Source organism: Fringilla coelebs (assembly GCF_963513975.1).
Source record: "Fringilla coelebs genome assembly, chromosome: Z".
Taxonomy (NCBI): domain Eukaryota; kingdom Metazoa; phylum Chordata; class Aves; order Passeriformes; family Fringillidae; genus Fringilla; species Fringilla coelebs.
In genome coordinates, this window is record NC_140031.1 from 67,049,745 (window position 1) to 67,063,151 (window position 13,407).

The 13,407-nt window shown below is 36.3% G+C and overlaps 1 protein-coding gene across 5 annotated transcripts in view; it reads left to right on the forward strand.

The window, feature by feature from the left end:
- Positions 1-12,984, forward strand: part of PAM (peptidylglycine alpha-amidating monooxygenase) — a 117,955-nt gene extending 104,971 nt beyond the window's left edge. For 2 of the 5 annotated variants that reach the window (XM_084225754.1, XM_084225758.1), the window contains 10 exons: positions 333-449; positions 940-1,012; positions 2,332-2,539; positions 3,198-3,398; positions 6,019-6,137; positions 7,159-7,258; positions 8,603-8,656; positions 10,839-11,051; positions 11,588-11,644; positions 12,179-12,984. In XM_084225754.1, the coding sequence (XP_084081880.1) occupies positions 333-449; positions 940-1,012; positions 2,332-2,539; positions 3,198-3,398; positions 6,019-6,137; positions 7,159-7,258; positions 8,603-8,656; positions 10,839-11,051; positions 11,588-11,644; positions 12,179-12,360 (1,324 nt within the window). In that variant the 3' untranslated portion in view covers positions 12,361-12,984. The remainder of the gene's footprint in view (positions 1-332; positions 450-939; positions 1,013-2,331; positions 2,540-3,197; positions 3,399-6,018; positions 6,138-7,158; positions 7,259-8,602; positions 8,657-10,838; positions 11,052-11,587; positions 11,645-12,178) is intronic. The other 3 variants (XM_084225755.1, XM_084225756.1, XM_084225757.1) reach the window with 3 other exon arrangements.
- Positions 12,985-13,407: the final 423 nt, after the last annotated feature.

Below are 13,407 nucleotides of genomic sequence, written 5' to 3' on the forward strand. Positions count from 1 at the left end.
ATTTATGGGTTGCCATGACAATGAAGTTACTAAACAAAATAATTTCAAAAGGGGTTATTACTTACTTGCTTTAGAACTATCTTTAATTGTTGTTGTGTTTATTTGGTGCTCCTTTAGTTTAGAAGTCATAACCTCAGTAGAAAATGCAGACATACAACACTATTAACTCTTACAACTATACAGTAATGTAATAAGGTTTATATTTAAAGAAAAAGAAAAGCTATTAACAATACAATGGAACTGAACTACAAAACTTGGCTTTAAGTTGTGTGTATATTGTTCATCAGTAGAACTTTCTAATCCTGGCTTTCTATTCCACTCTTTTTGTACAGTTCTTTTGACAACAAATTTGTCTATCAGCAAAGAGGACTTGGACCAATTGAACAGAACACAATTATTGTCTTGAATCCAAGTAATGCAAAACTGCTTCATTCCACAGGCAAAAGTCTGTAAGTTGAAGTTTTTTTCTCTTACTAATTGAACTAATATTTCCATATATTTTATGCCAAAGAGTCGTGTTTTGTATTAAGTTTGTGCATTTATATACAATTGTTTAATTGTAGCCTGAGTATCTTCAAGTAAATAAATAAACAAAATCAACAAATAATAAAATTAATTTGCCATCTCTATCATCTATTTTCTAACATTTTGTATAATTGCATTTACCAGCCAGAGTAACTGAATGAATATTGTATATTGTCCTTATAAATGCTAAGGTAGCCTAAATGAGATATCTGAGATCAACTGAATTTCATACCTGAGACACTATTGTCAAGAAAATGCTAAGCTGTAAAGCTGTATTTTTCATTGAATGCTCCACGTAGTTAGTACGTACAGCATTTGTTTTTGATCTGTAGATAAAAAATGAAATCTTTGCATCTATATAATTCTTCCCAAAAAAATGATTTTAACTTAATTCTTCTACATTTGTGCTTGCAGATTTTATTTACCACATGGTTTAAGTGTAGATAAAAATGGTAACTACTGGGTCACTGATGTAGCTCTTCATCAGGTATGTTTCTGAAGCTTTAGTATCAGGACCATATTTTGCTAAAAATATTTTTATTTTCCTAGAGATTTGATATACATTGCTTATCTAGGCCTGTTTAGAATAACATTTAGAATGTGCCTACAGAAATTCACCCCTGTGCACTTCATGGAATATAGTTGTGTTGAAGAATTTGCTACAAGGACATAGCATGTAGAAATAATAGAATCATACACTCAGACCATAGAATCATTGTCTGAGTTGTAAGGGACCTTAAAGATTATCTCATTCCAGCCGCCCTGCCATGGGCTGGGATGCCTTCCACTAGGCCAGGTTGCTCAGAGCTCCATCCAACATGGCCTGGAACACTTTCAGAGGTGTGACAGCCACAGCTTCTCTGTGCAGCCTCGCCAGTGGCATCACCAACCTTGTGGTAAAGAACTTCCTCCTGATATCTAATCTAAACCTACTCCCTGTTTGAAGTCATTCCCACTTGAATGGGGAATTTTATCACTACATGCATTTGTAAAAAGTTCATTTCTGACTTCCTTGTGGGCTCCCTTCAGGAACTGGGAGGCCACAGTTAGGTTACCCAGAAGCCTTTTTTTCTCCAGGCTGAACAGTTCCAATTCTCTCAGTCTTTCCTCAAAGCAGAGGCGCTCCATCCCTCTGATAACCTTTGTGTCCCTCCTCTGGACTCTCTCCAGCAGCTCCATGTCTTTCCTGTGCTGGGAGCCCAGGGCTGGGGGCAGCTCTGCAAGTGGGGTGTCAGCAGAGCGGGGCAGAGGGGCAGAATCCCCTTCCTCCCATGCTGCTCACAGCTTTGGGTGCAGCCCAGGACATGGTTAACCTCTGGCTGTGAGCACACATTACCAACTCATGTTGAGCTTCTCATTAACCAACCCCTCCTCTCCATGGCTGCTCTCAATCCCTTCTCCTCCCAGCCTGTATTTGTGCTCGGGATTGCCCCAACCCAGGTGCAAGACCTTGCATTTGGCCTTGTTGAATTTCACAAGGTTCTCATGGAACCCTCTCTCCAGCCTTTCAAGATCCTTCTGTAATATTCTGCTGTGTCTTTTGCTTATCCATGCAGTTAAGTCTAGAAAGTGAAACTAAATTGTTTACTTTGTAATGACAGGAAATTTGTATTTTAAGCAGAAGTTTCTAGAATCAGGACTGTTGAAAAACTACTAATAAATATTATGGTCAATATATTAATCAATATTTGGTATGTAAATTTATTTTATACACGGTGATAAGAGTTTTTCCCTAGGCCACCTCGGTCTTTGGTTTCACCTTCCATAACTAATACCTCTTTTCTTTTCCTTTTGACTGAAAAAAAGGTTTTCAAATTAGGAGCCAATGACAAAGAGCCACTACTGACCTTGGGAGTACCTTTGCAACCAGGCAGTGACAAAAATCATTTCTGTCAACCAACTGATGTGGCCGTGGACCCAATCACTGGCAGCATTTACGTCTCGGATGGCTACTGCAACAGTCGGATTATTCAGTTTTCTCCGAATGGACTGTATGTGATGCAGTGGGGAGAAGGTACAGTCAGGGCTCTTGGCACTTCACCCATACTGCCCTTACCATCAGCTCATCATGAACCACAAAATTGCTGATGTTGCTATTAATTTATTGTTTTAATTAATTGCTATGACTAAAATGCCTTCCAGGACCTACATGAATTTCAGCCTTGTCCTTGCATCCAAATTGTCTTTTGGCTTTTTCTACAGCTACTTGTAGTGGTTATATATTTACTAAAAATAAAAAGTGGGGGTTTGTCACCTTGCTTTCAGAATAAATATTGTCATGCCCTATTTTATCAAGAAAATATTCTGACTTTCATAAAGCAAATTTTTTTTCTTAAACTTGTAAGAAAGGAATAATTTTTGCCAGATTTATGCTATGATTTAATCTATTTTAAGTTTTATGGATAATTCTGTTTCTGCCTGACTCAGATTTATATATCGCTGTAACTGTGCTGAATATCCTCAGGAAATTGCAAATTCTGAATTTGGGATTTATAAAGAAAACAAAATAGGTTACTGTGAGTTATCTACCTAAATGCTAAGAAGAAAGCAAGCTGACCTTAGTCTTTTCCTAGGGTTACATTGCATTATGTGGTATACTGCTGTTTCTAAGTAAAACTGATCGTTTCAGTGTGTACTTTAACACAAACTTGGGTTGTTTTTTTTAATTGCAGAGACTTCTCTAGGCAGATCCAGGCCTGGGCAGTTTAGTATCCCTCACAGCTTAGCCCTGATCCCTGACTTAAGTCAGCTGTGCGTTGCAGACAGAGAAAATGGTCGAATTCAGTGCTTTAGGCTGGAGACTGGGGAGTTCACAAGAGAGATCAAACACAAAGCATTTGGAAGAGAGCTATTTGCAGTTTCATACGTTCCAGGTAATCTTTTTTCTTGTTCTTCATATTTCAAGTAATTGCTTTGTGCCAGGATGTCGGAAGTGTTATTGTGTTATCTTGAGATGAATATTGATTATCTGCTAGAGTAGTCCTGTTGCAATGGAAAATTTGAGAACTTGTTTTCCTGCTTGTGGATGAGGAAAGTTTGCATCTAATCTCTTGTTTCTAAAAAATGAACTCCCTAAATGTGATATCAACAAGTAGGCGATCTTGCTGCTTCCTGGTAACTGCACAGTTAACCAGTAAATGACGAATTATTATTAATAATAACATTTCTAAGTATTTATTTTGAACTCCATTGAAGAGAGCAAAATTAAGACCAAATGAACAAGAAGGGTTTTTGGTTTCACGAAACTAGAGAATTGAAAACAAACAGAAAGCATTGTGGCTTTTAATATCACAGTCTGGTTAGCAATTACTATATTAGGTTTTGGAATTAGATTTTAAATACTGATACTGAAGGTAAGGTAAATGTTAAGAACTGGATGAGGAATTTTGGCATGTTGGGCTCCTGACTCCTTAATACTAAATTTAATATCATGTTTCTCTCTTTTGCATCTGCAAGAATGTAAAAAAATGCTGTACTGGATGAGAGGCTTGATATCTATGTGTCTCTGACAGTGGAAAGAGGCTTTCTGAGAGTGTGTGTAAGCTTGGATGCATTTTGTAGTCATTCCTATTCACTATGCATCCACAAACCCTTTATTTAGCAGTTTTAGGAGGTAACCTCTGATCTGTTCTTCAGAGTATCTTTCTACAGACATATTGCCCGTAAGTTCTAATCCTATTTCAGACGGAGTCATATTGTCTGGTTCATTGGCCTTCTACCATTGCAGGCTCCAGAAGTTCATTATCCACTTTATTTATTTTTTTTAATATAAAAAGTGACCAAGTTTCATTGAGTGCTACGTAATCTCAGAATTTTGGAGGCTGAATAACAGTTCCACGCTCCCCCAATCTGGTGCCCCTTCACCTTGCCTTATCCTCTTCAAGCCAAAGAACCCCAGCTACCTTAGCCTCTCCTCATAAGTATTTAATTGCATCAGCCCCTTGAGTATTGTATGTGCCTTTCTCTTCCAACATCTTTAGCTTCATTAGAATATTTTTGATATGCAGAAAGTAAAAGAGCACTCAGTACTCAATATGTGTGCATGCTAAGTTTTTCCATAGTGTAGAACTGTCCTCTCCATTCCTAATTCTCCTCCTCATGATGCCAGACATTCTACTGAAATTTTGTCAGACATGGAGATTTCAAGAATCTTTTAGGGATGGCTTAGAGATCTCTCCCCTGAGATCCAAGTTCAAACATCACATAAGCATGATCTAGATTATTTTTTTGAAGAAACTTCACTTTACCTTTGTCTTTGCAGAAACTGATCTGTCATCTGTTTAACAACTTATTTGTATAAAAAGTCTTTCTGGACTTCCTTAGTATCATGAAGCTTTTGACTTTTCCACACAACTCAGTTACCTTCCTCAGACTCCTAGGTGTTGTTTGCCCCATTTTTCAGTCATTCATGAAAACTATTGAATAAAATTTCTGACTCTGATCACTTCAACATCACGCTATTTAAACTTCTCTTTCCTGAAGAATTTTTAGCTCTGCCCATAAGCTTAGCTCTTTGCTTCCTGTTCATTAATGGATCTTTTGTTCAGCCCTTTGATAACTCACGTTCAATAACCTCTGATGTGCTACCTTGTCAAGGGTTTTCTGAAAGCACAAATATGTCTATAGAATCTGCTTACCTGTGGGCTTTTTCTCCCTGTTCAGAGCTGAGGCACAAACCTTAGAGAAGCCACACCAACTTGTTCTGACAGTTCACACTTACCCATGTCTCAGACTTCATTATGGTTTCTACCATCTTACTGGAGATGGATGCCAGAATTGGTAAAGAGTGTTCACAGGCACCTTTTGTAGGTGGGCACTACTTTGGCATCCTGCTGGACAAGTGGCTGTCTGCAGTGCTGGGTTACTTAATTTGGCCTGAAGTCTGATTGCACATTTGGTTTCCTTCTGAATTTGAGTGAATGCGATCTAAACCTCATAAATTAATAACCTCTGACTTGTCTTATACCTTGTGCTTCCCGTTGAGCTGCCTCTTCTGAGACTCTTTGCTAAGAAAAATAAATTGAGTATTAGGAACTTTACAGCATATTAAACAGAAAAAACTGACAAAACCCATCTCTTTGCCATAGGCCTCTAATCCCTGAGTCCCCCTTCACATCTTTTCCTTTTGTGGTCCCACTTACTCCCCAGCTGACTTTCTGCTTTTGATGCATTGAAAGAACTTCCTGCCATCAGGTCAACCATCCACAGCACAGCATTCTTGAGGTTATTTTTTTAACACCTTCACATTCCTTTTACATTTAAACTATATGTAAAATATTGTCTTGCTGGTTCTTATTTGAACTAAGTGTACATCTCTTAAATTACTTGAGTGAGTTATACCTCACCTTTCCTCTTGTAGTTTAGCTTCTTGTTTAGTTATCTTGCTGCCTCTCTGTCTCTCAGACAGCCTTTTTTCATCTAAACTATTACAGTTCCATCTTCACTGCAGTTTGCTAAGTGTGCGTTCTTAAGGCAAATTTAATGTTGTTGCAGGTGGTCTCCTCTTTGCAGTTAATGGAAAGCCCTATCCTGGAGAGGCAGAATCAGTGCAAGGATTTGTGATGAACTTCTCTACTGGAGAAATAATTGATACTTTCATTCCACTTAGAAAGGTAGAGTACTACACAGACTGCCTGTTACATGTAATTATATATATGAGAACATTGGTAACATTCTACTTTTCCAACTTCCATAAGAAGTTGGAAAATTGTTTATTGCTGAAAATACGACATTTTATAAGGTATTCAAAGGTATTTATATAGGTATTCAAAGGTGTTTATAAGGCATTCAAAAGGAATCATTTATATTACTAAATAAAAACACTAGAATTTTGGGTATACATTTAAAAATTATACTAACTTCTAGATGATTCCTACAGATAATATCTTCAGGCAGGATAAGCCTACTTTATTATTGCCATTACAGTTCTTATAAGTTCATTTTAGACAATAATGAAGGAATTGAAAGATTCATATATTTAGATGCTAGTAATTTATGCAAAAAATAGAGCTTATTCCTATGCAGAAATAATATACTGTATAATAACTGTATGGTTATATCCCTCTTTACAGAATACTAGTGAGTAAGTTAAGGCTAAATGTATTTCATGCAGAATTGTACATTAAAATTGTAGGGTTTTTCTAGCAGTTTCTATATATTGTCTTAGATTAAAGAGTGAATGTTAATATTCCCACTTCTTGGTACCATATACACTCTTTATTTGCAGTCCAACTTTAAATTATATTGAGTTATCTTTTTCTGAGTATAGCAAATAGCTGTTTTGCATATGAACTTTAACAAAAATTAAATGCGTGGGCTTCAAAGCAAGATTATTTTTGACAATACATGTTTCAGTGGATAAAGTTGAATGTAATAATATGAATAGAAATAATATTAATATAATTTTTTATCATTAATATATGGAATAATTTCTATGTCGTTATCCCTGGAGAAGGGAAACATTTAATGGAAATGGAATTCCTTTCCTTTCACACATTTGGTTTTCACATCAGCACCTGCTGCATTTTCCATTCTAAAGCAGGACTGAATATGACCAGTCTCAAGTTAGGTGTTAAGGAGGCCTTGTGAAAGCAGAGACACTTAGGGGTAATCTGTGACTGCTTATCCTCACAGAGCTTTGAGATGCCACATGATATTGTTGCTTCAGAAGACAGAACAGTATTTGTTGGAGATGTTCATGCCAAAGCAGTGTGGAAGTTTGCATCTGTGGAAAGTATGTTCTTTTTGTTCTTAATGTCCTAACTTCATATTTTGTGCCTTCAGGTCAGTATCACTTGTCTGGTACTCCTGGCCAAGAGCCTAGTGGCATTATGAGTGATTTAAGTGCACTACAAACTTCACCTGCAGCAGTTGTGTGTTACTGCTCAGTTTTCATTAAAAGACTGTTCTGTAGCATTGTTGTGTGGGTCCTGGGCACATGAGTTTGTTTGTCACAGAAGGAATCAACATGCATTTGCCTTACACATCCATTGTCAGTTCTTGCTTAAACATAAGTGTTACTCTTGTATTTTAGTAATTTCAGTGTATCATTTGCTGAGTACTCAACTGCTTCCTGTGAGGTTATCATGCAGAAAACTCCCAAGGTATAAAACAGAAACAAAGGTCAACTTAAAATTTATATTATTTCATTGGGAGCATTCATCACTGGAAAATAATCTAGTATAATTTGAAGTCCTATTTTCATACAGAGGAAACACTTGCCAGTTTTAATCTAGTAACTCCCAAGGCAAGCACTCTCAGTTCAGGGAGAGGAACCTGATTAGTCAGACTTCAATTTAGTAGGATTCAGAGAGAGGTTACATGTTTTACAGGAATAAAAATATAATTCACTGCTCCATTATATGGGATAAAAAAATATATGACAGACATAAAGTCTTAGGCTGCAGGATGTTAGTCATCCATTAAGAGTCCGCTGCTATAAATGACTAAGCTAGTTATTCCTTATTTGCCTTGCTTATAATTCATGGATTTTCCTTTGGGGCATTTGGTATCAGCTGCTCTTAATAACGGGAGACTGGACCAGATGAATTGTGATTCTGATTGGATATGTTTTTATCTGCATCTGGTAAACTGAACATGAACAATTCTCAGCTGTTATTCAGAGAAATATGAGAATAAAAAAGTAATGGAATTTTTACAGGTTAGATGAGGAAAGTCCTTGTATAAAATTTTCTTTTTAGTTTTTGCTGAAGTATAAAAGAGCAGTAGCTAAGAAACCCTGATTCAACCAGCCTTTAATTCATTATGATTTTGATTATGATAAAGACTTTTATTTTTGCGGGAATCTATGAACCTTTAGGCATAGACATAAAATCTTTCTGTTTCATAAAAGGTGATTATTGCAAGCAACTTTCAAAAACTGGGCTCTTCCTTTTTTTTTTCCCTCTGGCCTTGTGAGCTACTGAATAGTTTATATTGACTCTCCGTGGTGAAATCCAGGTGTTGATAGGAATGTTTACTGTAGGATCGTACTGTACATTTGAGAAAGATGTAGGAAGATGTCACTGAGTGCCTTTCTGAAATATCAGTTGTCCTGAAGAATTATTTTGTTTTACAGAAATGGAGCATCGGTCAGTTAAAAAGGCTGGTATTGAGGTACAGGAGACAAAAGGTTAGTCTGATTCATCATGAAAATGAAGGGAACAGTATGTTCACCTAGACCAGCTGAAGGAACAGAATGCTGACTAGCTTGATCTGGTTTTTGTGAGTTCCTATAGGGCGCACTAGAAGGAAGCTTTTAATGCTGTACCTATTTCACAGCCAACCTAAACATTTCATTTCCAACGATGACAAGGGCTTCACTGTCACAGAATAAAAATTTTACTAGTAGGTTAATTGCATTCTACCATCTGGTATGTTCCAGATTGGTGTCTGTGGCAGCTCCCTCAGATGCAAAAATAGCTCTAAACAGCAACAGTAACAAATCCCCAGCACTGTCCCCCCACTCTACAACCCTCCACCACCAAAAAAAAGGATTATTTCAAACAATTAGTTTATATTCCTGTGTAGTCTTTAGTACACAGCCTTGTCAGTCACACTGCATGGCAAGAAATACTATTTTTTTCTATTTTCATTTCTTCCTGTAGATTTACTAGACTTTTTGTTTATTTAATCTGCATGAAAATGAAAAAAAAAGGAAAAAGAAAATGAAAGCATATAGGAACAATACAAGGAGACAGTATACAGAGGAGATGCAAAGGAGTAAAATACCAATTAGGTACATAAAAAGTAATTTTAACCATTTGTATTCTATTATGTAGCTCATTTCCCTTTCAGAAAAACAGTACCACATTATGGTACCATTTATAAAGGCATTTAAAATGTTCAAATGTTCTTAACTGGTTTTCTTTGCTTAAATTCAGAGCTTATGTAGTTTGCTTCAGCCATATACACACAGACAGAGAAAAGTAAAAAAAAATCCCAACTCCCAAGTGAAAGCATATAGAATAGAGTAGAATAAGTAGGTATGCTAATGAAACAATAAAATGCTTACTGCCATCACTGTTATCCTTTTATTTTATCTCCATTGGTACACCAGCCTGCCTGAAGCACTCAAAAGGGAAGTGTTGATATAACAGTATCCTGTATATCTAGGGATATGTAAATGCCTTTTGGCTTTGTTTAGCTGACACTTTTAACATCATAGAGGAAAAAATGCAAAAGTAACACCAGGGTAAGAAAAAGGTTTTAAGTAGCAATGTCTAAAACTGTTCAGAGTAGGTAGGCTGAAATGAACATCTTTCAGCTCCATTGGGAGAAAAGAGCCAATGGACTTTGTGTCATAATGCTTAATAAATGGAGAGGAGTAGCCTCCCCTCTCACAGCATCCTGGTGACTGTTCCTAGTGCTTGTACTACTGTGACATGGGGGAAAATATATGGAGAACTGCAACTGCCCAGAGGTGGGAAAGATAGTGGAGGAGAATCTTCCTTAGTGGTAACTACTTCTTGAAGAGACAACATGTTTTCATTGTGTCATTGTTATCCTTGTACTTGTGATAACAATTATATTATTTATCATTGTTATGTCATATTATTTATCATTTATCAACTGAACCATTTGCTACTCCTTCAGAGTAGAGCATCATTTTAATTTTTATACAGAATCAAAACAGTGTTCATTGAATGTGTTTCTGATGCAGCTAATTGTAAAGACATGCTGTTCAGTCTGAATTCAAAATACATAGCTAGACAGTTTTACCTGCTAAAAATTATCACAAAGCATTTCAGCATCATAAAGGTTTTTCTGAAATAGTTTTTCTCCTTGTGGGTATAGAGTTAACAAATTAGTCAGCAAGACTGAATGCAGTTTTCAAAAGCTCTCCAGATTTGTAGAACCAAAATTCCTTCATGGAATGTAACAGTTCTGTAAATGTAACCCTTTGCCACAGTTTTATTAGAAAGATGCTTAAACTTTTTCTTTGTGTTTATGATAATGTGATGTATACTGGCTTTCTGTATTTCTTGTGGAAATGTTTTTGTCAAAATGAGATGTTTGATTGATGTTACACCATGTGGTCATGGCAAAAATGGTTCATTGAGGTAGTTTCCTATATTTTAAATAGTAGATACTTTTTAGGACAAAACTGTTCGACACATCTCCTTTCCTTATTTGAGAAAAGGGGAGGAAATCTTTGCTAGTGAGTGGTATCGTTTAGACTTGCTCTTCTTTTTATTTGGGATAACATCAGTGTCCTAGCTTGTTGTTTCCTGTAACACCATGTTCTGCAACAGCTGTCCAAGCAACAGCTTGATGCATATGGATTACATATGGAAATTGTTTTCTTTTTAAAGAATCAGAAACAATTGTTGAAGCCAGATTGAAAAACAAGCCAGAATCAAGAGACCCTCTAAAGAATATGGATAAGCAACACTTGCTCCAACAGGCCAGCAGCACTGGAGTTTCCTTTGTTCTTATTACAACTCTTCTTATTATCCCTGTTGTTGTCCTGCTGGTAATTTTAGTATTTATTCGGTGGAGGAAGACAACTGTCTATGGAGGTAACTGTGAGTAACTGTTCTAGAGAATAGGCTTTTATTATTCCAGTTCCAAATATCACTGAACACTGGGAGGTGAGGGTGTTTTTCATAAATTGGCGGACTGCGATAGACATTTGATCACTAGATGAAATGCCTAATGTTATTTTGTATCACCAAATTGTTATTTTGTATCACAAAATACTCCACTCCTACTTGGAGTACACAACACAGTTCTGCCACAGGTCAGGACCTACTGTGACAGAGTAGGCCATCCAGCAGTCTGATATGGCTACACAGCTGAATTGGATGTATTTGAAGATTTGAAGATTGCAGCATACAGCTTCCTGACTCTTTTATTCAAACGTGTTAGCATACCAAATGTGCTCTATAGCATATCAAATATGCTAACACTCTAGTCTATTGCAGTACTGCCATAAATGGCTTCTTAGAGCTGCTGATTAGTTTGTTGAATGTCTGTGATTTTAATCAGAAAATACAGATACTTATTTGATCACAGAACACTTGGGGTTTAGCTTATTTTTGAAATTTTCTTTATTTTTCAGCTGACGGGGAACGCAAGCTTGATTCTAGTTCAGGCAGAATTTTAGGCAGACTTAGAGGTAAGTAGTCACTGAAGACATTTTCAAATGCAGTAACTGGAGGCTTTTTTTCTGTATTCATGTTGACTAAGAGATTTGATGGAACTTTCTCAAAGGAAGAATTGGGGGCAAAGATCAGGGGTTTTTGAAAATTTATTTTACAACAACTTTTATTTGTCATTATCTGCCCACTAAAGAGGATGAGTCACTACCAGTGAGAGCAGGAGCTATGATGAGTTATTGTAGAAGTGGTAAATGAAATGAAGCACTTTGAAACTAAGGACAAATAGGTAGGAATGTCAATAACCTTTGTAGAAGTAATGAAATAATGGATGCTAAAAAAGCATAGTCTGAAACTTCTACTTCAAAGATTAATTTCCTTCTTCTTTCCTATAATATACACCTAGATTTTGTGGCTCATATGCTGAATGTTTAAAAACAGTTTCTGGAAGGACGCTTAAAAGAATCACCACTATACTGTTTAATTAGTAGATAGATTTTTATTCCCCCCATACAGTTAAAGCAATCTGTATGAAAATCCTTTCCTTTCCACAGGGAAGGGTGGTGGTGGAATCAACCTTGGGAACTTCTTTGCAAGTCACAAAGGCTACAGCCGAAAAGGGTTTGACCGGCTGAGCACTGAAGGAAGCGACCAAGAAAAAGATGAAGATGATGGCACTGATTCCGAGGAAGAGTGTCCAGCATCTCCACTGCCACCAGCACCTTCATCATCCTGAAACTAACCTTTGAGTTCTCCATCATATGGTTCAACCCAGAATGTCAGATTTCTTTTCCCTTAAGCACGTTTAAGATCTTATATATTTAATTGTAAACTGTTCTAGTCTGTGTGGGGCTGTACACTGGTTTCTTTAATTTTTGTTTGGTTTTGGTTATGTTTTTTAAGTGAAGGAGTGTATGGAAATTCCATATCAGTGCCGTTGGTTTTTATGTGAACATCTTAATAAAGCAAAGTCTTCTAATTGCAGGACTGATTTAAAGCAGTAGTATTTTATCATCAAATATGGGGATCTTGTAAATAAGTCTTACTATCTGCTTCATCAAAATATTTTTTCCATAATTATTGAGTTGCCAATTTCTGTTTTGTGCCTTTCCTCTTCAATGTCCTTAACCTGTTGCATTACAGAGAATATACAGTGCCACAAGAAAATGAAGCTGCTAAGTCTTCTTCTATTTTTTTAATCACTAACATGATATTGCATTGAAGGAAAGAAAAAAGTCTCTATTTAATTTTTTTCTTCTTCCTAACTTGATGTGTTTCTGGAATGTTTTATTTTCAGATGGTATCACTGTTAGAACACTATTTTCAGAAGCTGAATGTAATTTGTGTAATAAAGTATTCGCAGAGCATTGGCTGTCAGAGTGTACTTTGGAATTTTTGCTTGCACTTTTTTTGTATATGACTTTTGTTGGAGTTACAGGGGGCACTTAACGCAGTAAAAATTTTAATGTGTTCTACCAGCTGATAAGAAAATGCTATTTTATATGGAAGCTGGAAAAATATTTTGCTATGTCATGGGGTTGTTTGTTTTTGTTTTTAAAGACTAATAATCTTCATCTCACATACAAAGTCAAACATCTAAAGAGGGATTTTACTTACATAATAAAGCTGCAAGGTATTTCCTTAACAAAACACATGGTCACAGCTAAGAGGAAACCTGTGTCTCAAATTAAATATGCAAATTAGTCAGGGTAGGCATCTAATACTACCTGATGAGAAGCACTTATTTTCTTTTTTCCTCCACACTCTTTTTCATTCATTCAAC